This window comes from Lacerta agilis, chromosome 3 (genome assembly GCF_009819535.1).
Source record: "Lacerta agilis isolate rLacAgi1 chromosome 3, rLacAgi1.pri, whole genome shotgun sequence".
In the NCBI taxonomy this organism is placed as follows: Eukaryota; Metazoa; Chordata; class Lepidosauria; order Squamata; family Lacertidae; genus Lacerta; species Lacerta agilis.
In genome coordinates, this window is record NC_046314.1 from 93,324,293 (window position 1) to 93,348,637 (window position 24,345).

Consider the following 24,345-nt stretch of genomic DNA (forward strand, 5'->3'; position numbering starts at 1 on the left):
GGAGGAAAAAGGTGCGTCTTATGGAGCAAAAAATATGGTATTGATTTATTTACACCCCACCCACTCTGAGCAGCTCCCAACATAATAATAATAATAATAATAATAATAATAATAATAATAATAATAATGTGATAAAATATCAAACATTTAAAACTTCCCTAAATAGGGCTGTCTTCAGATGTCTTCTAAAAGTCATATAGTTGTTTATTTCCTTGACATCTGATGGGAGGGCATTCCACAGGGCGGTTGCCACTACTGAGAAGGTCCTCTGCCTGGATATTATTATGTGTGGATGTGTGCAGGCCGGGACCGAAAGTGGAACTGCATGTTAAAAAAGAATATGTGAAAAACTATTAATAACAAAAAGGGAGGGAAATATTTTCTCGACTGTGTCAATAGCTTCGTTGTACCATTGTGTGTAGGCCTTGTGTAGAAGTTACACTTTGCCAGGGTTTTGCCTCGTTTCTCTTGACACTACCAGGGCAGGAGGAAAGCATGCATGCTAGGGATCAACGGTTGGAGTTGGCTGAGTCTAATCTGGGGGATGCATATCCCCACATGCCAACCTAGAGGCTGTGTGAAATCCCTGGAGTTTATGGCAGCAGAAGCTGCTTGCAGATCACTCAATGAAACGGGGATTGAGATGATGGCCCATTGCCCCATGCTTAAGGTGGCCTTGTGGGTAAAGTGTTTATTGAGCAGAGGAGGACGCCATTGTTCAGTTGAAGAGGATGTGCTTTGCATGCAGAAGATCCCAGATTGATTCCCTGGCATCTCCAGGATTACCAGCTAACATAGATGGGAATCATCATGCCCAAGAGCTGTTGCCCATTTTAAGAAGAAAAGAAGCTAGATTATGCCAGCACTCAGACTTTGCCTAAATCCCTAAAATAAAATAAAAAATGTGTGATAGTTGCACAGACGTCTTTTATATGTCACTACAACAAAGACTCTGGTGGCACCCCTGCATTTATTTGCAAACGTTTGAAAATCATCAGAATTTGGAAAAAAAAAACATAGTGATGATGAACAGCATGAAAACGGCAGCAAAATTACCTTCATGAAACAAGCACACAATACATCACAAATGAGTAGATCATATTAATACATAAACATAGGCTGAGCCCCCATCAGGGAAAATATGGGTGACCGATAAATGAGCAGGCCCCTGAATGCTAATACCATAGGTACCCACCTAATGTTCGTTGGGAGTGCATTCCAAGGGGCAGGTGCCACCACTCTAAAGGCCCTGCTCTTAGCTGATAAACCTTGGAAGCATATGGCACACACAGCATGTCTCTTCTTATAAAGGTTGGGTTCATGTAGACCACAGAGCCTTTAGGTTTTGTTAAAGGCAGTAGCCCTCTTCACTCCTAAATACGTCTGTGTTTAGCAAGCATGTGAGTTAGTGATGGGATTAGTGGGGCTGAGCGCACACACACACACACACACACACCCTGGTTGTCCTCCAGAAATTGAAGGATGACTCTGCAGCAGGGAGCCTCTTGTATTCATGCAGATTCCATCTTCAGGCTGCCACTTGTGGAGGGTGATAGTATTAGCAATAGAGCTGGTATGCCCACCACACACCCTTCCCATGTCTACTTAACTAAGGAGGTTTTTTTGGTAACTTTCAGTGACATGTAACCCACGTTAAGAGGGCTGTCTGTTACCACGCAAGGCAACTGCTTTCTTTCCTTCTTTGTTACCCTACACGGGGCTTTCTCTGTGTAGGAAAATTTGTGCATGAAACAGGCCTGCGAGAGAGAGAGAGAGAGAGAGAGAGAGAGCAGCAGCAGGCATGTTTGAAATTCAGAGACATTCTGCAAGGTAAGGAGAGGGCCAGATGGATGCTCCCTACCCATTAGATACTGGCTCTGACAGGCATTTGTTTCAAGGGGACCTTGCTGCTGTTCTGATCCCAGCCTGTTAATAGCAGGAATTGCTGTAAGTAATGTCTACAGTCATCTGCTTAAGGGACTTGGGGATTTGCAGAGGGGGAAAGAGAGAGAGTGTGTTATTATTATTATTATTTTAAAGAGCTGTTTAATTTAAAGGACCAAAGTCCCAAGTAGTAATTGACACCCTGCTGCTTCTTGCTTAACTCGGTGCTGTTTGCTGTCCAGAGGCCAAATAATTAGTGTCTTCTAAGAATTGTAAATTATCATAATTTAAAAGGAAGCTTGCTCCTCCATGCATTTTGTCCTCTTTTTATGTGAAGCTGGGTAGCATTTCATGAATGTGATTTCCGTTTTATTCCCGCCACGCAGCCTATTTGGAAGAGATCCAATCCGTGCGACGCCACACCAACAGTGTCCTGGACAGCAGCAACAACTGCAACCCCCCGATTGTAGTTCACTGCAGCGCCGGCGTGGGGAGGACGGGGGTCGTCATTTTGACGGAGCTCATGATTGGCTGCTTGGAGCACAATGAGGTGAGCAAACCTGTCTTTCAGAAGGCGGACCTCTTCTTGCTTAAACACAGGTGTGATCCTGCAAGCCCTGCTGCAAAACGTGAAAGTATGTGGGGAGGAGGTCCACAAATTCCAGAGGGTTAACCAGGTTCAGTCTAAACAAACATCCAAGAGCCTGGCGGAAGCTTTTGCAAATTGCTTCAGCAGATGCCCAAAGTGGCTGTCAGGTGTCGTGACAAAATGGAGCTGGTTGTTTGTGAAGTGCAAGAAGTAGTCTATTGACAGTTCTTTGCAAAGCTTAAGGTAAGCAAAACGTCTGTTCACAACACCTTTCCAAACTATTATGTGATTCCCTTTAGATAGGTTTTATAACCTGACCCTAAAACTGGTAAGCAAGGTTCATTACTTTCTTTCAAGTAAGAGCTGCGCTCTTAGTGCCGCTTCCTCTACACACCCACCACACCCACCCCTTTAAGGTACTTTTTTGAGGAACAAAAAAAAGAAAAAGAAAACGTTTTCATTTAGAGAGTTGCAATAAGTATGCCATGACTTATAAAATATTTCTCCCAGATCGCTAAACATTAAGGAAGCTTGACTTGGAAAACAAGGATGTAGCAACTGATTTGTTTTTGCACCAGGTAGGGGGGAAAAGACAAATGTGGCAGGTGCTCAGTTTTTGGGCTGGGCTGTGCGAGTCCCAACTGGTCTGCATTCCCTGCCCCCATGCCTGCCTAGGCAAGGCTAAGTTCTAACTGGCTTAGCAAAACAATTAGATCATGAGCTGTTTATCAGATTCCACACAGCAGCATTCTTAACCTGCATCTGCTTGAATGAGGTGCCTCAAATGGATTGCTCCATAAGGGAACCTGGTCAAGAGAGAGAGAAGGAGGGAGGGAGGGAGGGAGGGAGAGCACCGTGTGGCCCTATTTGGGCTTTGCATTCTGGTTGGTGCTGTCTACCTGGTTCTAGACTTGGTATGTGTACCCCACTCTCATTCTCATTCTTTTCAGGGAGAAAGTAATAAATGAACTTGGCTGTACTATTTTTCAAAATAATAATAATATTTGCCCTCATTAGTACATTAGTCCATGCTTTGCATATAACAAGATCTCCTTTATTTAAATTTTCCTTTATTTAATTTTTTTATATCCCAGACTTCTAGCCTAAAAGACACTGCTCAGAGCAGCTAACTACATGAAAAATTGCCGTTCCTTAAAACAATACAAAACAATTCCAGAGAGACCAAGAGACCAGGTGGTGGTTTAAACAAAACACCCCAAGAACATTGTCTGCCTCTATTGCTGACCATTTGCCATAATAAACATTGATTGACTGATTGATTGATTGATTGAACATTGTCTGCCTCATAAAATAAAAGCCTGCTAGAATAAAAAGGCCTTCAGTTATTGACAGCTGCAAAAATAAGTATTGCAAATAAGTGGGAAAAGAATACCACCCCAGGATTGGCAGATTAGCTAGATTAAAACACAAACCATCGTAATAATGACCAAACATATTACAGAAGAACCAAGTAAGTTTATAGAAAGAGGGTCTCTTGTTTGCAATGTCTTGGAATGATAAATACCAGAACAATATTCAACCGTACAATGCTTTTGCTTTATTGTAAATATATAGCTCGTGAACGATACATGAGCAGATTGCAAACTTATATACAAGCTGTACAAATCAATATTACTGGCAAAAATGAGCGAGGGAAGGAGCTAGCAACCTTCACGGGGCAAGGCATTCCATAATCTGGGTGCAGCCGCTAAGAATACGCTCTCTCTTTCTCTTTTCCCAGACTGTTGTGATTTCACTGTAGCTGAAACGTCAGGTCATGGTGGCAGTGCTGGGCACGATCTCTGCCTGAGGCCTTTGGAGAGCAACAGACAGTTCTAGCCAGCTGTCTGCCTCAGTATAATGCTGGTTCCATCAGCTTCTTCAGGTAGCTGGGGAACTGCTGACCCCCCAAAAATCTAGTACAGGCCAGATGATTAATTCATGGAAGATAACGCTGAGTGGCTACTGGCCACGGTGGCTGTGTTCCCCTTCCACTGTAGAGGCACTAGGCCTCTTGAATATTGGTTGCTAGGAATCACAGACAGGGAGAGTGCTGTTGCCTCAGAATCCTACTTGCAGATTTCCATAGGCATCTGGTTGGCCACTGCTGGTCTTGATGGGCCTTTGGCCTGATTGAGCAGGGCTCTCCATATGGTCTTTCTCCTCACGGCGAGGGAGAGGAATGCATGAGAAGTGGAGATTACTGCCAGCTTGAGAACTTCCCAAAGTGCATCTTTTGAACAAGCCCTGAGATGCAAGATGCAATTATTTATTTAGAGTATTTGTACCTCGCTCTTCATCCAGAAAGGCTCCCAGAGCAGCCTACATGAAATCAAAGCAAAGTCCTCTTATTTCCGTGGCAAGGGAACTAAAGAGGCCCTTGCCACGTTGCCATGGTCTGGTGGGTCAATCTTCCCCAGCCTGGTTTCCTCCAGATGTTTTGGATCACAGACTCCAAGCTGGCTGGGGCTGATGGGAGTCTGCAGTCCGCAAACATCTGTAGGGAACCAGCTTGGGAAAGCCCCTTTTGTGTGGAAAGGGAAGTTTCAGAAATGAGGTTGTCTGTACACTGGAAACGAACGTGGTTTGGTGAAGGAAACTGGTGTGAAATCCTGAGGTTAATTTAGAGGGAAAGGACAGAAGGCATTTGTTCTCGGGGTTGTCGGAACACGCCTGGAGGGCACACACAGCCCCCGGAATGAGACAGACCTCTCTGGGCGTCTTCCTTATGAAGCGCAGCCCAGGACGATCACAAATCAGTCCCAGTGTGCACCAGTGACACATGTCTAAAGAATATAGTCAATCAGTAGAGTATAGCAGAAACAATTGTGGAGCGTGAGTGTAGCATTCTAAGTCAGGGGTCAGCAAACTTTTTCAGCAGGGGGCCGGTCCACTGTCCCTCAGACCTTGTGGGGGCCCAGACTATATTCTGAAAAAATATATATGAATGAATTCCTATGCCCCACAAATAACCCAGAGATGCATTTTAAATAAAAGCATACATTCTACTCATGTAAAAACACCAGGCAGGCCCCACAAATAAACCAGAGATGCATTTTAAATAAAAGGACACATTCTACTCATGTAAAAACACGCTGATTCCCGGACCGTCCGCGGGCCGGATTTAGAAGGCGATTGGGCCGCATCCGACCCCTGGGCCTTAGTTTGGGGACCCCTGTTCTAAGTGATTTATTAAGCAATATATACAGGACTAAGCAATCATGGCGTCCTCTCACTTCTTCTCCGAGAGAGAGAGAGAGAGAGAGAGAGAGAGAGAGAGAGAGAGAAAAGTACAATAGTACAGTACAGCAGAAGAGAGATAAGACTGACTTCCGTTCTCATACTTTCCAAGCCTAGAAAGTAAACACTGACATGTGATGTAACAATCACACATCCAGCAATAGAGGAGTGAAATGCTAACAGGGTGACTCTTCCAGTCAAAAAGGTAATGACAGAGTTGAAGAAGGCCATTGGTGAGATAAAGTGATGAGGTGAGAAGTGTATCCTCAGGTGAGGAGCTTGCGGCCTGGAAGAAGGAGCTGGCTGTTGCTTGGTGACAGATGTCCTTTTATTTCCCAACCTCTTTTCTAAGACGTCATTACTGTTCTCTTTTTCTCATATGAAGATGATAATAAATGCTTTTAATGGCTTCTCCATCTGCAGTTTGCTCTAATTTTCCCATCTTATCTATCTCCACTCTGTTTTCAACAACTTCATTCACCGTACCAGTTTTGAGAGCTACTGAGTAGGGCTGGCCGATGTCTGGTTTTCAACATCATGATCTATCACCAGCTAAACATAGCGCTATACCGATATATCACAATGTCTGAAATAAGGATGGAACTATGTAGAGGCAAACGGGGTGATGTCCTGACAACCTCTACTACTTTAGGGTTCTAAAATGGATACATCTTTTACTTACCTTTAACATGTTGTTAACATTTGTTATTTTAATGTGCAGAGCAACAGGGGTGGCAGGAATCCTGAGCGAAGCGATGGCGGGCTTCACGGTTTCTCCCATGTCACAATTTTTTTTTACATATTTATATTTGTACATTTATATGTACATATTTTTACATATTTATATTCCTTCAATTTTGCAGAGAGTGGATGTTCCAGTGATGCTGCAACACCTGCGGGAGCAAAGGATGTTCATGATCCAAACCATCGCTCAGTATAAATTTGTCTATCAAGTCCTCATCCTCTTCCTGCAAAACTCTAGACTCATTTAGCAGCCTCAGAAGAGACCCAGCTGTTTTCCCATTCATGCAGCCTTCTGGATCTGGCTGAGAATCACTCCCTTCAAGTTGTGGGGGGGGGGGGCGTGTGTTCTTTTGGCAGTATTTTGTGACGAATACGCAAAATCGACAGTAGGGAGACCTTGTTCTTCCTACAAATTATTTTATACGAGATAATTTATTATTATTATTTTTCCTCGCAATGATGTGTGAATGTTCTTAATTTGTGAAACACGTTATGACTTTGGAATTATGGAAACACATTTCATATGGCTGACCTTCTTTTTACAACCTGACAGTTCCTATCTGACAGCGTTCTCTCGACTTTCGCATTTCTGTACGACCTGTTAGGCAGTGGCTGTTTTTATTCTTCAATTTGGAGGCATGCTAACTATTTTCAGGGCATAGAAGAGGTGACTCATATTTAAAAAATTAATATCTTTTTCTATACATGCAACTCCCAATTTACGTTCCAACACACTGCACATATAAGTGAAATCGTGTATTTTGAAACACCATTGAAAAGGCTGCAAACACCCCATTCGACCCCCGCCTTGTTCTGCCCCCTTTTGTGACATTTTTGTGCTGTTTTTGAGTCACTTCTGTGTTTGGTGTGATGCGTGTGTGTGCAGTTGCACACATATCCGATGCGCCTAAAACAGTTACTGTCTGTAATATTACATTGCTGTGTGTGATGCATGCAGCTTTTTACAGGGAAACAGCCTGGTTTTCCACTCGGCTCTTAACATCCAGTTGAGCAGCATTGTGATCGAAATGGATCACCCGGTCCTGTGCGTCAGTTTGTCACATGTTTTGGCTATCAGTCACAATACACCTTGTTTTCACATTAAATCTGATTTTTATTTTTATTTTTTTTATAAAAGTAAAACTACGAAAACTCGTATTTAAATACAAATCTAAATACGTATTCTAAATGTGTATTTAAATGCATATTTTATCTCAGAAGAAATCTGTGGGTTTCTAAATGTATTTTACTGTAAAATGCAGATTTTTTTTTTTAACAGATAGATTTTTGGTACTTTAGCGCGTAGCAAAATTTGGGAATGTGCAAAACCTGAAGAGTGATGATTTTCCATTCCATGCCTTTGTCCAGGAAATGAGAATAGGGTTTGTTTGCTTTAAAAAAAATGCAGACAGGGCAGAATCCCACCCACCCACCCAGCTCTATCAGTGATTTTATGGAACATTTGGGAGGGAAACCAGAACTGATTTTGTGTGAAAACAATATGCGGATTTAATTCTGGTATTGATCACAAATTCCTTGGCTGAGCACATGCTCAGAGGCTCCCTTCTCTTTAATTCTTAGTCTTTGCCTGCCCACTTTTTTCTCCCCTTGTTGGACTTCAGAGTTCTCGTACAAAAGAAAGTTGGAAGCCTGCTCAGGCCTTGTACAGGGAACCAGCCACTGGGAAATTCTTCTGTGCAGGCCCATGAGATTTCACAGCTCCCACTCATTTCAACAGACCTCATGGGTACCGTAAATATTCATGCTCTGATTCCGAGTGTACGTTTTTTATGGTTAAGAAATACTTTTGAACACCAGGAGCGGCCTTATATTGTGAGTCAGACCTGTGCCCTCCTAGTCTAGACTGGCAGTGGCTGTCCGATGGCCATTCAGCTGGGAAACCCGATGATCGGCCATGGAATTGTTTGCAGGAAGAGAGTGCTTTCCACTTCTAAGCTATGCACGGCCCCTCCTTCAACGATGCGTCTATGATGTTCTGTAGTTGGTTCTTTGGCCTTCTGTTTGCTTCTTTGCATGCCGTCAATTTCAGGCAATGGTGCTTAAGCAGCTATTGCTGAGCTTGGCAGGCAGCTGGTACCCTTCTTACCCAAGAGCAACACTGGATGTAACAAAAGAAAGCAGGCACAAATCCCAGTTTTTATTCATTTAATCAATCGTATGCATTTTAATTTAATTTGTTAAGTGTGAAAAAATAACAGTGGGTGGAACTCGATGTTGCGCTAAGGTGATAGTTCCGTCAGTTCAAACATTACTGTATTAAATCTCCCTTCTCCGCCAGCACTGGGGGTTCTCCCAGTCTTCCCAAGCAGATTTGGGAAGGCATGAGGGGTGATGTGTGGGGAGGATGAAGAAGGTGTGAGGGGGGGGAGTCCAATTGTACTACCACAGGGGTCAGCAACCTTTTTCAGCCGTGGGCCGGTCCACCGTCCCTCAGACCATGTGGGGAGCCGGACTAGATTTTTTTTTGGGGGGGGGGAATGAACAAATTCCTATGCCCCACAAATAACCCAGAGATGCATTTTAAATAAAAGCACACATTCTACTCATGTAAAAACACCAGGCAGGCCCCACAAATAACCCAGAGGTGCATTTTAAATAAAAGGACACATTCTACTCATGTAAAAACACCAGGCAGGCCCCACAAATAACCCAGAGATGCATTTTAAATAAAAGGACACATTCTACTCATGTAAAAACATGAGGGGCCGGATTGAGAAGGCAATTGGGCCACATCCGGCCCCCGGGCCTTAGGTTGCCTACCAATGCACTAGCAGGACTCATTGTGCTGGCTTCTATTTGTGCAGCAACTTAGCTGAACCCAGCCCTCAATTTCTGAAGCAAAAAGCATTAGAAATGAATCCCCTTTATGTTTAGGTGATGACACAAACATCATAGCAGAGCTCATCTAAGAACAGGCATTTTCTTCTGTGTAGGAGAAAAGGAGAAATGTGCCTGTTAAGATGGTGCTGGCTTCCTATCTGTACCCTTTTATAAGTACTGGTGCATAATCAAGCTGCGCTCTTTGACTTTTAGAGCAAATCTATGGAAGGAGGTGGAGGAATACATCGTGGAGAGAGTTCCATTGTTCTCCCCCACCCACTTTTTATTTGGTAGGCTTTTCCTCTTCCATTGGAACAAATGAAAGCATTAAAAAAAATCCCATAGAATTTCCCATGGAAATCCTGGGTTAGGAAAAATAACTCCACTCGTGTAGTCTCTCTCCCTTTCCCCCATCCTCCAATTCTGGGGGCCAATTTCGGCAATGACAGGGCTTTGAATCTACTAGATCCGGATCTGCCATTGATGTGGCCCTCTTTTTAACCCTTTCACCCTTGGGACACCAATGACATTTCAGTGCCACCAATGACATTCATTCAGTGCCAGGAGGCCTGTAGCCACATACTTCCATTTCACATTGCAGAGGGAGAGACACAGTTTCCAGTGGGACTCCCAACTGCCCTTCTTGGGAGCTTAGGATTTCTCCCTGAAAGTGTTTTTAATCTATCAATTTAATTGACGAATCAATCAGACTTTATACCTCCTAATAAAATGGTAGACCACATTGGTAAAGAAAAAGAGATACTTCAAGTTGCCCCCCCCCCAAAATGATTAAGTGAAGAAAGCACAGGGAAAGCCTTTTGCTGATGCACCTTTAGAATTCCTGCTGCTTCTTTAGTTAACTCCAATTTTCAGTCCAGCATCTCCTTGTCGATGCCAACATATCTCTTGTTAAATTAGCTGCAACCATTTAAAGTCTTTTAGTGGCATCTGCATGATAATTGCACAGAGACGCTTTGTATCTGGGAAGCTGGCCAAGGAATAAACCTTGAAGCAAAGTGTATTAAATTAGTTATCTCATTATAGCTTTTTGAATAATTTCCTAATGATGAATTAAGTTTGAACCCAGAGCTGTCAAGTCCCATTGCTCCATTTGGCCTGACAGGTAGGGAGTAAGATGGGGGAAATCAACCACTCCAAAGGTCTGATTACTACGAGATCTGGGTTGGAATGGGTTTATTCTTGGCTTTTCTGGAAGTGCGCAAACAAAAAAAGAGCCATATTTAATAAGCAGGCATAATGGATGCTAAAAGGGAAAAGTCGCTGCAAAGCCGCCAAGGCTTTTTGTCACAGTGCACACATCTTGCACACAAAATTACAAGGGAAAGCCTCCTGCAATGAGCGAACAATGCTCACGAGCGAGCCAAATAGTTGCTAACATAATAAGCAACAATTTTCATGCTATTCCTAAAATGGCTGATGGTGTTCAAAGTGACTTTCCTTCTTTTAAAATTAAAACGCCTGTTAAATTTACTGTGATTTTTCACATTAGATTTGACCTTGACAACTTTCTTAACATCTTACTCAAAACAAGAGATCCTTGCATATCTTCAGTTATTCCTCTCTGCCCTTAATTATAACACTCACCAGTATATCAATACTGGTGTCCCCCCCTTTTAGTGGGGTCACTTGGCAAAAGTAAAACTTAAGGTTGTGATTTCAACGAAGTGCTTTCTCAAAATCCAAGTTCCTTCTCAGATCGCATCCAAGTTTGGGAATGAATTTGCCCCAGAATAAATGGGAGCAGGGATTTTATGAGAGTTGCTTTCCGTTACTTTGCCATAGTTTTATCATGCAGCCCTTTGGCTTTTCTTCCTTTATGAACACAAGTCTATGTTCAGTAGTCCCTGATCGAGATAAAGTTAGTTGAAAACTACATGCCTATTCAAGAATGGGTCCCATGAGGGCTGAAAGAAGCAAGATTTGTTGAGAAAGCTGGGTTGTGTCCCAAGGTTTCATCTAACTTGGGAGTTTAATATAAACTTATTAACCAGGTATCTGCATACAAAGAAGAGTGAAGTTTATAGGAACCCCATTTCTTTCTGCAGAAAATGAATGCTTTACTAAATCGCCTGTGCACCCAAACTCCCATGACATTTTTTGTTGGATGACCACTACAGTACTTCATTAACATTTAGGAGAGTCTTGTTGACAGTTTAAGCATGTGTAAGGTGGTGGCAGTAGTTTTATGCCCTTCCCTGGGCAAATCCAAACTGGCCACGATGATTCTTGCTTTAGTGATATCCAGGTCACATGACTGTCACACCCGTGATATTATTATTGGGGATTACAGCTAGTCCAGACGTCGAGGAAACTCATAGTGATGTTGAATCAACTATGTTGTTTTCCTGGCCCAATGCAAAGTGCTGGCGACGGCCTCTTAAGCCCTAAAATTATTGAAGCATTGCTTTCTCTTATATGGATCTCCTCAGAGTTTAAAATCTTCCTGAAAAGTCCTCCTCTGGCTTCCTCCACTAGGTGTACTGTAAGCACATTCTTCTCCCATATGAACCTTCTCAGAAACTTAGATATTTGGTTCCTATTTTATGAACATTTCTGCTTTCTAATGTTGGGTGGGTAGCTATTGTAGATGGGGGTCTTTTTATCTGGTTGCCTCCAGATTATGGAAGCACTGCTCAGGGACATATTCCTAGCATCATCATTGCTATCTTCCGGTACCAGGTGAAATCTCCCTTGTACGCCCTAGCTTTATGTGAACTTCTGCATTGTGGAGCCTTGTGTGTCTGCAGAGGCTCCCTGAGCAATTGCGAACCCTGGAAGATCACACAAGATGCTGGGAGGTGTTTCACAGCCCCAGGAGAAGGGTTTAGGCCATGTCTCCACAGCTCCTCTCTACCTGTGTTGCATCTGAGGGCAATAACACCTGAAGAGGACTAATGTTAGTTGGTTGAATTTTTTTGGCTGGTCATGGCTTACCAGTTTTTGACTGTTTTGTCGCCTGCCTTACAGTTGTATGCTGCAGATTTTTTGCAAAGTGGCTTAAATGCCATGGTAGGGTACACACAAATGATAAAAAAGAAACACTTTTTATGAATCCTAGTTCCATTAACAGGTTCAGAATCTAAACTCCCCCCCTTCCCCAAAACATAACGTCTGGATATTAATTCATCACAGCCACTGTTCTTCTAAAACTCTGGTTTTTCTGCTGCTATCTGCTGCTGCCTTTAAAGGCATTAATAAAAAAAAATTAGGAGCTGCAAGGAACTAAAATTAGCCTGTTGGGATCACCTCTGATGGGAACATTCTCACTCTTTGTGTAAACAGGAGTATCTGTTTTACAGAACGGTTGCATGTGCATTATTTCTGTATTGCACCTGTATAATCATATCTGACTTGTGTTATACAGACTAACACACTAAATCAATTTTACATCACTGGATTGTTGTTAGTCTGGTTTTACTGCAGTATTTTTGTGTATCACCAGGTATTTCCTTTGTTGAGTTCAGAGCCATTAATAGAAAGACTTACGTTCTTCTGTATGTATAAATTTTGTAAACAATTGAGTTCAACTGTTTTTCTCTCCCTTAATCCGGTATGACTGCCAGACACCTTTTTGTACTATTGAAAGCCTGTTTTTAAATAAAAGAAATCTATGCATGCATGCTATTTTGTACCCTAATGTATATTCATATCAGAACATAAGCTTGTGCTTGTCGGTTTTGTTTTGTATAGAACCGATTGACTTTTGACAGTATTTTTGCACTTTTTTCCTTTTCCTCCCTGTTTTTATAAAGTTTTCTTCAGCATTAATAATTGCAATATTTTTTTTTTACTCCTTACACTACCTTTGTGTAAATACCTGCCTTTTGCATCGAAAGAAAGTTTTGCCTCAAGCTTTTGTTTTGTAAGAGACTATGCTTAGCCTTCATATTATGCAATAAAACTTTCTGCCCTCAAAATTCTAGTGGTCATCTTATTGATTTGAAGACAACGGATGGGATATATTTATAGAACATTGTAACTTCCCTCGTTATAGAGTAGGACTGTGCCCATCTCTACCAGCCAGCATAATATAGCCTCATTGACTGCCAAAATGGGAGGGTTGCCATGCACCTGTGAAAGAAGGAATGTGTTACAGCATTTTCTCAGTGACGGGGAATGATGTCAATTTAAATGCCTGGTCTGATACTTTGGTGCAAAGCAGGACCATGTATCTTCCAACATTCTTGACAGATTAGGCAAGATTACCTAGGTTACACTGCAATGCCACAGTGCTTGCAGGATGAGAAACAAGTGCAGTGAATTTTGCACAATAAATTTTGCATGCTGGGAGGTAAGTGATGCTTGTATGTTTGTAGAGGTGCTTCAGGGGATGGGTGGGGGAAGAGACCATGGCTGCTAAGCTGATCTGCTAGAATATTTAAAACGTAAAGTGCCTTTGCAACTTCATTTTGTGTGACCTGCACACAAAGTCCTTAGCTCACATGCTATTTCCCAGTTCTCACACAATGGTAGTAGTGACTTGACTCAAAGCATCCCGGGAGCATCACAAGGCTGTAAACAGAGTCCAAAATAAAACGACACCCTCATCTAACTGTGCCATCCAGCAGTGTTGCATATTGACCCGTGATAGCAATTCTACACTCTCTTACCTAGCAGACATCTTGACATGATGAGATAGCAAAGGATGACAAGTAAATAGATGGTCCTATTGCTTTTCCTTTGCATGTGTGCCTAAGGTACAGCCACTAGAAGAAGAAGAAGAAGAGTTTGGATTTGATATCCCGCTTTTCACTACCCGAAGGAGTCTCAAAGCGGCTAACATTCTCCTTTCCCTTCCTCCCCCACAACAAACACTCTGTGAGGCTGAGAGACTTCAGAGAAGTGTGACTAGCCCAAGGTCACCCAGCAGCTGCATGTGGAGGAGTGGAGACGCGAACCCGGTTCCCCAGATAACGAGTCTACCGCTCTTAACCACTACACCACACTGGCTCTCACTACTTGACTTAGTTCCAATTGCCTTCCATTTTAGAATTGCACTGCTAGCACCCTTTCTTTGGAGTTTGGTAACACAGTCCCATCCGCTAGCAGCAGTCCGATTCACAGAAAGATTTTCATCAACTACTGCATCACAGCCATAGCAAGCATTTGATTAAAACTCTGCTATCTGAGAGTATCAAGACAAGGCCCATCTGCTTGGAAATTATGCTTCATTGACTAATTTCATTTCCTGTAAAACATGTGCTCCAGGGCCTTCTATGGACTTGTTAAGTGTTAGCTTCCAACTGTTCGTCCTTATATTTTGAAGTGCAAGAGTTTATGGCAGTACCTTCAGAGGGGAGGGAAAGCCTGGGCAGTACTTCTGTCCACTGCATGCAATTGGTCTGTGCTGCCTCTGTGCACTAAACACTGCTACTCATGAGCACAAATAGGGCATCTCTAACCATTTAAGTTCCACACGGACCCGTTGACACCGGCAACCCGTATGTGCAGCTTCAGCTGCTCAGTGGAGGGCCCTGGACAAACGTGCACCTTAAGGTGTGTCTCAATGCACACTTGCATAAGAGAAATGCCTTCTTAAGGGAGGAGGGGGAAAATACATAGCCTCATGCCTATCCAAAGCCACTACACATGGCCGTGTGTATACAACAGACATAAACAACAAACCTGAAATCCTGAGCACATGCACCTGGGCATAAGCCCCACTGAAAGGAGTGGGACTTACTTGGAGGTAGACATGCATAGGATTTCACTGAGAATTTATGCTGCTGGCATTCATTCATTCATAATTTATTCAGATTCCATAGAAGCACATCCTTTCAGCTAAGTTCCACTTACGATGACTGCTCTGAAAACATCACTAAGTACAGAAGGTTTCATGTTTTAAATGGAGGGAACTTTTACGAAACTCTCTCAACCTAGAAGACATTAATATGCAACACTGGAAAAAGAAAATTTCCACACACATGGAGAATCACAGAGGTGGAAGGGACCTTTGAATTTTATCTCATCCAAGCTCCTACTCAATGCAGGATCAACGATGGAGGATGAAATGACGGCATCCATGACAGACGGCTTTGTCAGCCGCTGCCTAAATATCTCCAGCAAAATAAAATCATCATCATCATCATCATCTGCTCTACTGCTGAGCTGCTCTCTTTTCATTATCTCCACTGTCCGAGGCAGAAATGCTTCTAGATACCAGTTGCTGGAAACTGCAGGTGGTGAGAATGCTGTTGAGGACAGGTTCTACTTGCGTGCTTTGCAAAGGCATCTGGTTGACCACTGGGAGAAAAGGGTGCTAGACTAGATGGACCACTGACCTGATGGAACAGGGCTCTTATGTTCTTAAGTTTCTCCTAATGTTTAGCTGAAATTGGCTTCCCTGTATTTTCCACTCTTTGGTTCTAGTCCTGCCCTTTGGAATCTTCCTCCTACTGTTTTGGAGTTGCTAAGATTCTATAAGATTGGGCCGCAAAGCAAATCAACTGGGACCCGTTTCTTGGGTGATACTGCATCCAGTTCTTGCCAAAGAACAATAGCAAAGTCAACCCTACATCTCTCCTTATTCCTGAAGATGTGTAAGATCCCAGAAACTTGTGCTAATACATCCATACACAATTTGCAGGGAACAGTATGTTTCCATTATCCATGTCGACATTGTTATCCTAAGTGTGGACACGCAACGTTAGAAATGAATAACTGGAGTCAATATATGCAAGAGCTAAGTCCGTAACAAATTTTTGGAGTGCAAATGTTGCAGCTACAACAAATGTGCCTGCAATGCCTTTTTTGAAAGACAAAGTTCATGTCACAATAACAAGGCAAGCAATCAAGCAGGCTCAAGCAAGGCTGTCCCATTTTAATTAATTGCTTTGCATGGCTAAGATACATAGTACATTAAAATCTGTAGAGAAAAGAATTGGTCATCTCTGCACATGATCAATCAAAGGCATTAGCTGTATGAAACCGTGGCATTTCCTTAGTGGGGAAAAAGCATTCAAAATTAATTCATCAAGGCTCAAGATATTTCACATCAACCTCAGAGAATGCAAGAGGTAAGGCCCGGGTGCACCACATGTTTGTCATTCCAATTATTTTACAGAAAAGCTTTCATCCCATGTCAATTTTCAAAGCACTCCTGAAGTTTCCATAGCAAGGCTTTTAAAGAAAGGTTGAAGGATTGCATAGATTCAAAGACTCAGTGGGCCTCTAATTCCTTTTTGATCTCAATAACGTATGGATGATCTTTCCCATGTGCTATCTCCATGATGGCAATTGCCTGCGAAAGAGGGAGAGAAAAAATACAATTGATTCAGACAGCCTTGGTTTATGAAATGTTCTCGTCAGGGATTCCAAAGAGTCAGAAACCTCTGACTGGTTTTTGTCCCCTTAAATGTACCCAACTGAAAACAGCCCATTTGATTGTAAAGAATCAAACCTTATTATATACACAGCACCTTTTGATCCTAAGAGATCTCCAAACTCTTTTGAAAGGCACCGACAAGCAAAAAGTTAAACGGCATTGTATCTGCCTTTCTGTTCTAAACTTAACCAGAAGATGACTCTCAAACAGAGCCGCTTCGAGCAGAAATTGGGCACGCTCATACTCAAAAGCAAGATGGAGTCTGGATGGTCAAACCCTCCATGTATCTGCTACTCTGACTAGAATAGTTCCAGCATTGCCCTTTGCTGGGTCTCCTGTAACCAATCCCCCCCCCCCAAGTTTATGATGCAACAGCCACAGCATTCAGATGCTGCAGATAGAAGTTGAAGCTTAGTTGCCAAGCTGCTTGGAACCACTGGCACCGAGGCGACTTCTTGGGATCTGCAATTCAAGCCTGCATTGCACTACTTTGGTCTTCATCGCCAAAACAAAGTTTGTAGCCAAGGCTGCAATCCTATACAGGCAACGACCAACTGACATGCAACTGCGACCGCATGCATCACGGCAACCCGGAAGTGGCTGGAAAAGGGGGTGGAGTGAGGCATAACGGGACGGAGCAGGCTTATGCGTGCTCTGTCAATGTGCACGGGGATCAAGAACAGAGCCCCCGTGCAAATCGGTCGTTGCCTGTACCCACTTACCTAGAGTAAGTTCTAATGAACTTAATGGGACTTACTTCTATGTAGATATGTACAGGATTGAGCTGTAAATTAATACTTTACATGCTATTTTTAAAAGGTCCACCCATATCCTCCTTTTGATGGTGCACACCTGTGCAGCAGAAGCATGTTTTAGCCATCACTAACTTATTGAATTAAAATAACTAAACAATTAAGGAAGTTGTGCACAGCAATACTAGGATTCCCTGGCAAAGCTCAACAACACCATTTCTAGGTCCATGTAGAAAATCCAGCTGTTTTTTCCCATCTTTGCTTTAGGGCAGTGGTTTTCAACCAGTGTGCCGTGGCACCGTGGGCTGCCTTGAATGATGGTCAGGGGTGTTGTGGGCAACACTGGCCTCTGTCCCTCTTTCCTTCCTTCCCTCCCGATTCCCTCCTGTGTCTCTGCCTCCCAAAGGCTTGCACAGCTGTTCGTTGTGGCATCCCTGGCTACAAGCTCACCAGGCAAATGGTGCCTCTGGGGTTGGCCAGGGGGTACTGGTTGCCAGAAGCTGAGGGAGCCTCGGAGAAAGAAAGAAAGCGGGCAAGGGAGCCCAGCCAGCCAGCCTGCCAACCCTTGATGTTGGGAATGGACAGACAAGTCCCAGGCCCCTGTGGGGCAGTATGAGGAGGAACCAGTCTTTGGGGTAGTGAGGGGCAGCTCAGAGACCAAGGGTGGTGGCAACAGCTGTCCAGAGGACTCCCAAGGAGAGGGGAGAGGAGAGGAGGCTGAGGGAACACTAAACAAGTGTGTTCAAAAAAGGGTGAGAGGATGCCAGCTCTGTAGGCAAGGGGTGACATAACTGGGCTCCTGAGCCCCACAGGGGTGCCACAGAAATAATGTAGCTGGTCAAGGGAGCTGTGAATTCAAGAACATTGAAAACCACTGCCTTAGGGAACAGTCCTCACAGACTGTATGCCCTACCAACTAATGCTTACAGGTCTGTCAGTATAGAGAGGGCTCCACAGCAAAGCCCTTGCAAGGTGAAGGTGAGGAAAGGGAGGCCAAACCGAAACCCTCCACAACCGATCAATACACTGCCTGCACCCCCACCTCACCTAACAAGGTTTTCCAGCTACAGGGGAAAAAATATTTTGACTACCATATGCACTAACATTCAAGATAGCTACTGAAATGCAATCTGCTTTGTGCCATATGCCAGCTTCCGCCAGAGCCAAGAACATTCAGTTTCTGAACAGCTCTTGATTGTACACAAAACCACAGAAACTGAGAGTGACTTTTCAGTGACGGATCCTGTTGGGAAAACCGTGTGTACCAATTAAATTGAACTGCTGGTTGCTGCCACCTTAATTGAAGGAGATTCGGGGGATTTAAGACTTTATTTTGAAGCAGCGGCCTTTTGCTGGTTAAAGGACTGGTTTAAATTAGAGAATGTGGATGTGTTGGACTTGGAAGGACACGACAATATGTTCGGCTGGCATGCATACCTTTGGTATGACAAGGTTAAAATTCACAGAACTTTTAAGACTCATATAGTTAGAAAATCCTTGTATCAGGTCTGGACTAGATATAAAGACCTTTTGGAGAGAAAGACTCCTAGATGGATTTCTCCAGTGGAGGCCAAGGCCTATAAGAGACCGAACATGTCTGCAAGTTGGCTAAGATATATGGACATATTGCAGCAGGAAGGGGACTCATTCAAGCTAAAAAGCTATGACCAAGTGAAAAGCCAGGTCCCCGATTGGCTGCAATATCACCAGGTGTATGAAACATTTAAAATGGACAAAAAAGTTGGTTTTCAAGTAGAAAAATCAAAACTGGAAACAGAACTGATAGAATCGAACTTTAAGAACCTTTCCAAAATGTATAATCTTTTGCTAGAGTGGCATACGAAAGATGAACTGGTTAAATCGCCAATGATAGATTGGGCGAAAGATGTAGGACATAATATTATGATGGATGACTGGGAGAGATTGTGGCAGAAAGGTATCAAATTTACTGCTTGTCATAGTTTAAGAGAAAACATAATGAAAATGGTTTATAGATGGTATTTGACACCAGTTAAGATAGCTAAGATGAATACCAAAATGTCAGATGTATGCTGGAAATGTAAACATGCGAAAGGTACCTTTTTTCATATGTGGTGGTTGTGCCCAGCGGTAAATGCTTTCTGGGATAAGATTTATAACGAGCTTAAGAAGGTAATGAAAGTTACCTTTTGTAAGAAACCAGAGGCATTTCTTCTGAGCATAACCAATGAAGAGATACCCAGTCAGGATAGAGTGTTTTTTATGTATGCCACAACAGCAGCTAGAATCTTATTGGCAAGAACATGGAAAGGTGAAGAGATACCAACGGTGGAAGAATGGCAGATGAAGATGATGGAGTATATGGAACTCGCAGAACTGACCGCCAGAATCCGAGACCAGAGGGAGGAGAAGGTGTCACAGGATTGGAAGAAATTTAAAGACTATTTAGTTAAATCAGTTAAATTGAATATTTGAGCAGAATTAAATAGAATTGGCTTTAGTAGGTTTATGTTAGATAAAATTGTTAAGAGGAAATTTTTTGTGTGAATGATTTATTTGCTAAAAATACGTTAAGATATAGTTAATTAGGTATTTGATTAAGTAAAGTTAAGAATATTAAAACCTGGGCAAATGTTAACTGAACAAGATATAAAGCTACCTAGAAGATATATATGATTTTGAAGACAGTGGAGGGAACGGGGGAAGCCCCCAAATAGAGAAGATTGAAACAAGGAAAGTATGAAGATTAGTGTTAGTTTAAGGTTTGTATAAGTTTCTTTTTCTTTCTATTGTTATTGTTTGATTGTGTTTATGTAGTTTGTTTTTATGGTGTTAATGTTGGTGTTTATGTTATGTTTTTCTTCTGTTTTAATTGAAAATAATAAAAATCTTATTAAAAAAAAAAAAGAAGGAGATTCGGGGCATCAAAGGTAGGAGCAAAAGCACTATCCATAGATTTGAGTTCTAAAATAATCATTTAGGAATGGGAGGAGGACTTTCACTTTGCCGATTCAGGAAGATGTAGAAGGTGGCTGGAAAATTAAGTACTATAGCAATGCAAAGGCAGTTCAGAATTTGTGTGTGCGCACATGTGCGCATGCATTCCTACCCAAGGAAGACATTTATATGCATGTCATAAGGGCAGCTAAAGGGCTGAGGGGGGTGAGGATACCTTCTTGAGAGCCTTAACGCCAGCAGGTCTGTTTTCCAGGCCCATGTAAAGTCTCCCCAGTTTCAGCCACATGGAGGCCACATTGAGGGAATATAAAGGATAATGTTTACTGCAAAAAAGAAAAGAAAAACAGGAACAACATCTGCTTTCACCAGAACTTGAAACCTCAGCTCTACAAAGTTTGTTTGCAACAGCTCGGCAGGCCAAGACACACAATTACTGATAATGGTTGATTTACCATTTTCTTTTTAAACATGCACAACAATTTCACCAAATGAATTGTACAGGACAAACATAAAACGAATTGCACAAAGAATAAAATACTTTGTAATAATAACATTTATCCATTTACGTGTTTTTTTTTAAAAAGCCATAGCTCATTTTTTTTTAAATTAAATATTTTCTTGGTTTACTAAAGTGTGTGCAATGTCTCTCTCGTATTTTTTCCATGTAACATTTTTACAGCTCAGTTTTGGTTGTTGAGACATTAGGGAGAGAAGGGGGAAAGAGGTGGGTGGGATGGGGGAACGGGTGAGGTGGGGTGACGGTGTTTCTATTTTCGTTAGTATATGTAGGGTTTGGTGTCAGCATCGTTTATGTAGGTTCTCTGTTGTTCGCTTGTGTTTCTTTGGCAGTGAGAGAGGTCGGGATTGGCGTAGGATGTGATTGTTCATTTGTGGTTGGATGTGGTGATCTTTGGTTTCCTGTGTGAGTACGGTTGGTGGGTGTTTTTGATCAGGTTAGCCGTATTGATTTGTATGCTGTCGGTAGATTTTTGTCATTGTCTTGTTGGGCTGTGTCCATTTACTTTTAATAAATCAAGGAATTGTGTCATAGCTGCATGTGCTCTAGTCTGCCAGTATTCCATTCTATCAAAGTGTTCCCTTCACCTTTCCACTCTGATCTCACGGGATTAGTTTATTCAGACATAACCTTCAGGCATATACTTTGCTCTCTTATTCTTCAGTGGAAGGAATTATTGGTGCGCTCCACTTTTCTTTCCTTTTTGCTAACGCGTTCCGGCTGTTGCCAACATATACACACACGGTCAATTTGTGATCGTCTTATGAAATGGACTTTGGTCAAACGAGGCTCATACTGTTGCAGGGCAAACTACACACTTAGACCAGAGATCAGATGAGCAGAGGCGCAATCCAAGAGCAATCTCGCAGCTGCAATGTCAGCATGCCCCTATACTAGTGCGGTTGCGCAGCCAGCCTAAACCAGCTTAGATGATCAGTCTCCAAGTCCCCCCCCCAACCCCCCCCCCAAAAAAAACCTAGGCAAATCACTGGGGTGATAAATCTGATTCGGGCTCCAGGGGAAGAATGTGCCATTGCGTTTTCCCAATCACTGCTCCCCACCAGCTGATCTATGTTTCATACTGGCATCTGATTCAAAGGGAGATGTTCGTTTACACTCCACAGTTGGAGAGAAAATTATGCCCCGAGATAATTCATTGAGCAGCCTTGCGACTGGCTCACACACAACGGTAGGGTGTGCCACGCAGCTCCACAGTCTCTGGGCTTAACATGCTGCTGGTAGTGCTCCTCTCTGCATGGGCTGCAGGGCAATGCTTCCAACAGAATATAAAAGAACACAACAGAACCTCAAACATTAACAGCTTCCTGATACAGGGCTGCCTTCAAATGTCTACAAAAAGTCGTAATTCTTTATCTCCTTGATATCTGATGGGAGGGCAGGTGCCACTACCGAGAAGGCCCTCTCGTTGTTTCCCTGTAACTTCACTTCTTGCAAGGAGGGAGCTGCCAGAAGGCCCTCAGAGCTGGATCTCAGTGTCCAGGCTGAATGATGGGGGTGGAGATGCTGTTTCAGGTATACAGGGATGAAGCCATTTAGGGCTTTGAAGGTCAACACCAACAGTTGGATTTGTGCTCAGAAATGAACTGGGAGCCAATGTCGATCTTTTAGGACTGGTGTTATATGGTCCCGGCAGCTGCTCCCAGTCACTAATCTAGCAGCCCCATTCAGGATTAATTATAGTTTCTGAGCCACTTACAATTCCTAGACAAACATACAGTTTTTGCACTTCTCCAAATTTTCTACTTTTCCAGCAGAAAACAAGTACCAAAATGCATATATTTTGGATAAAATGTGTCCAAAGATATGTATTTAAATACAAATCGCCATGCAGATTTAACCCCTCCTCCACTGAGTGATTTATCTCAGTAGATCAAATCTAACCTTGTGGGGGGAGACATTTTATCAACGAGGACGATTCTCCTGAATCACCAGACAACCTACTTTTAAAAAGTGCTAACCATGTTTCATATAAAAATTGCACCTGGCAAGGACTGTTTTAGAAAAATTCTAAGGGGATTTCCCACTTTCCATCACACAGGAAGGAATACCTCCAAGATGATGCCCGTTGCAACACATACTTGCATGTTCCTTCCCCCATTCAGTTACAACAAAATGCTTTCCTTCCCACCTCAAAGCTACCATTTCATTCATATGGAGATTTAAATAACATCAAACCTCACACAATCAACTAAGTATTCTTCAATCAGCTGACAGCCCCGCTTCCGAAATATGTAAATAATCCAGGAGTTGGTTTCTTGAGATAACAAGCACATAATTATCTTGTTTTGCTTCTACCTGCTAGGCTTGGCTTACACAGAAACAGTCATTAATGAGATCAGTTCATTGAACTGGAAGGTGAAGGTGTGTTTGGGTGGGTGTGTTTCTTTAAGAGACATTTCGGCTTACTACATCATACAAATTACACAGAAAAATTCAGGAACGCTACCTGTATGGTTTGATAATCTTCTGCCCGTAGCGCAAAGCACCCTCCCAGTCTTGCATGTACAGACAGACTCCCATAGCCTGGTACATCATGTGCAGCATGTAAACATTGCTCTCGACAAACACAGCGCCCATCTTGTCCAAGCTAAGCTCGCAAACCTCAAGCAGTTCACTTGGGGGTAAGCCAAAAGTTAAGGAGCACAGAAAGTAAGCAGGGAGCGAATGCCCAGTTATGACTCCAGGGCTACACAGCTGAACACCTGTTCCTTAAAAGCCAAGTCTTCTTAAGCAAAATCACAAGCGTTCCATACAGAAACGTATAGTCCTGCTCCGTTGCAGAAACACACACAAGTTGGAAGGGACTTAAGAGCTCATGTGGTCCAAGCTCCTGCTCCACTCTGCAAGTGCAATGCAGGATGCAAGAAAGACATGCCTGGGCCTCTGGTTAGACAAAGGAAGCCCAGTGTATCCGGAGGCAGTTTGCTCCACTGTTGCATAGTGTCTCATCACCAGGACTTTTCTCCTGAGGTTTAGCTAAAAAAACCAAACCTGTTTCCTTTCCATTTCCACTGCTCTCTAGGAGCATCAGAGGATAAGCCTGCCCCATCTTTGCCATGACAGCCCTTCAAATATTTGCTCCTAGCAGATGGAATTCAGAGGCAAACTGCATCTAAACATTGTTAGCTATCTTGGGAGGATGGGAGGTCCTGAGCTCAGTTAGCTCTGTCCCTACCTCAACGGTCAGGTGGTGGACTCTTATACCCAGGCATTTGAAGGAGCACATAGTTCCATCTTCTCCCACATGATGTTGTAAAATCTACATGAAACTGCTGGCTGAGACTGTCAATGGAATTGGGGGGAAATATTATCAGTCTCAGTCTCTCTCTGGCATTTTCATCAGCTCCCAGGAAGGTTCCGAACCCCTATCTGGGATCCGTGATAAGACAATGTAGGCAAACAAGAGGAAACGTAAGCCCATCGAGATGGAGGAACTGTTGGGTGGCAATATTCAGCTTGCTTTGCACTGGGTTTC

At 42.9% G+C, this 24,345-nt stretch overlaps 2 protein-coding genes across 5 annotated transcripts in view; one reads left to right on the plus strand and one right to left on the minus strand.

The window, feature by feature from the left end:
- Positions 1 to 6,784, plus strand: part of PTPN14 (protein tyrosine phosphatase non-receptor type 14) — a 112,431-nt gene extending 105,647 nt beyond the window's left edge. For both annotated transcript variants that reach the window (XM_033144776.1, XM_033144777.1), the window contains exons 18-19: positions 2,271 to 2,434; positions 6,577 to 6,784. In XM_033144776.1, the coding sequence (XP_033000667.1) occupies positions 2,271 to 2,434; positions 6,577 to 6,705 (293 nt within the window). In that variant the 3' untranslated portion in view covers positions 6,706 to 6,784. The remainder of the gene's footprint in view (positions 1 to 2,270; positions 2,435 to 6,576) is intronic.
- A 9,335-nt stretch (positions 6,785 to 16,119) lies between these two features.
- The window catches only part of SMYD2 (SET and MYND domain containing 2), a 39,047-nt gene continuing 30,821 nt past the window's right edge, over positions 16,120 to 24,345 (minus strand). For 2 of the 3 annotated variants that reach the window (XM_033144780.1, XM_033144778.1), the window contains 3 exons: positions 23,317 to 23,491; positions 20,547 to 20,655; positions 16,120 to 16,559 (listed from right to left, as the gene is read on the minus strand). In XM_033144780.1, coding sequence (XP_033000671.1) covers positions 16,479 to 16,559; positions 20,547 to 20,655; positions 23,317 to 23,491 — 365 coding nt within the window. In that variant the 3' untranslated portion in view covers positions 16,120 to 16,478. The remainder of the gene's footprint in view (positions 16,560 to 20,546; positions 20,656 to 23,316; positions 23,492 to 24,345) is intronic. The other variant, XM_033144779.1, reaches the window with a different exon arrangement.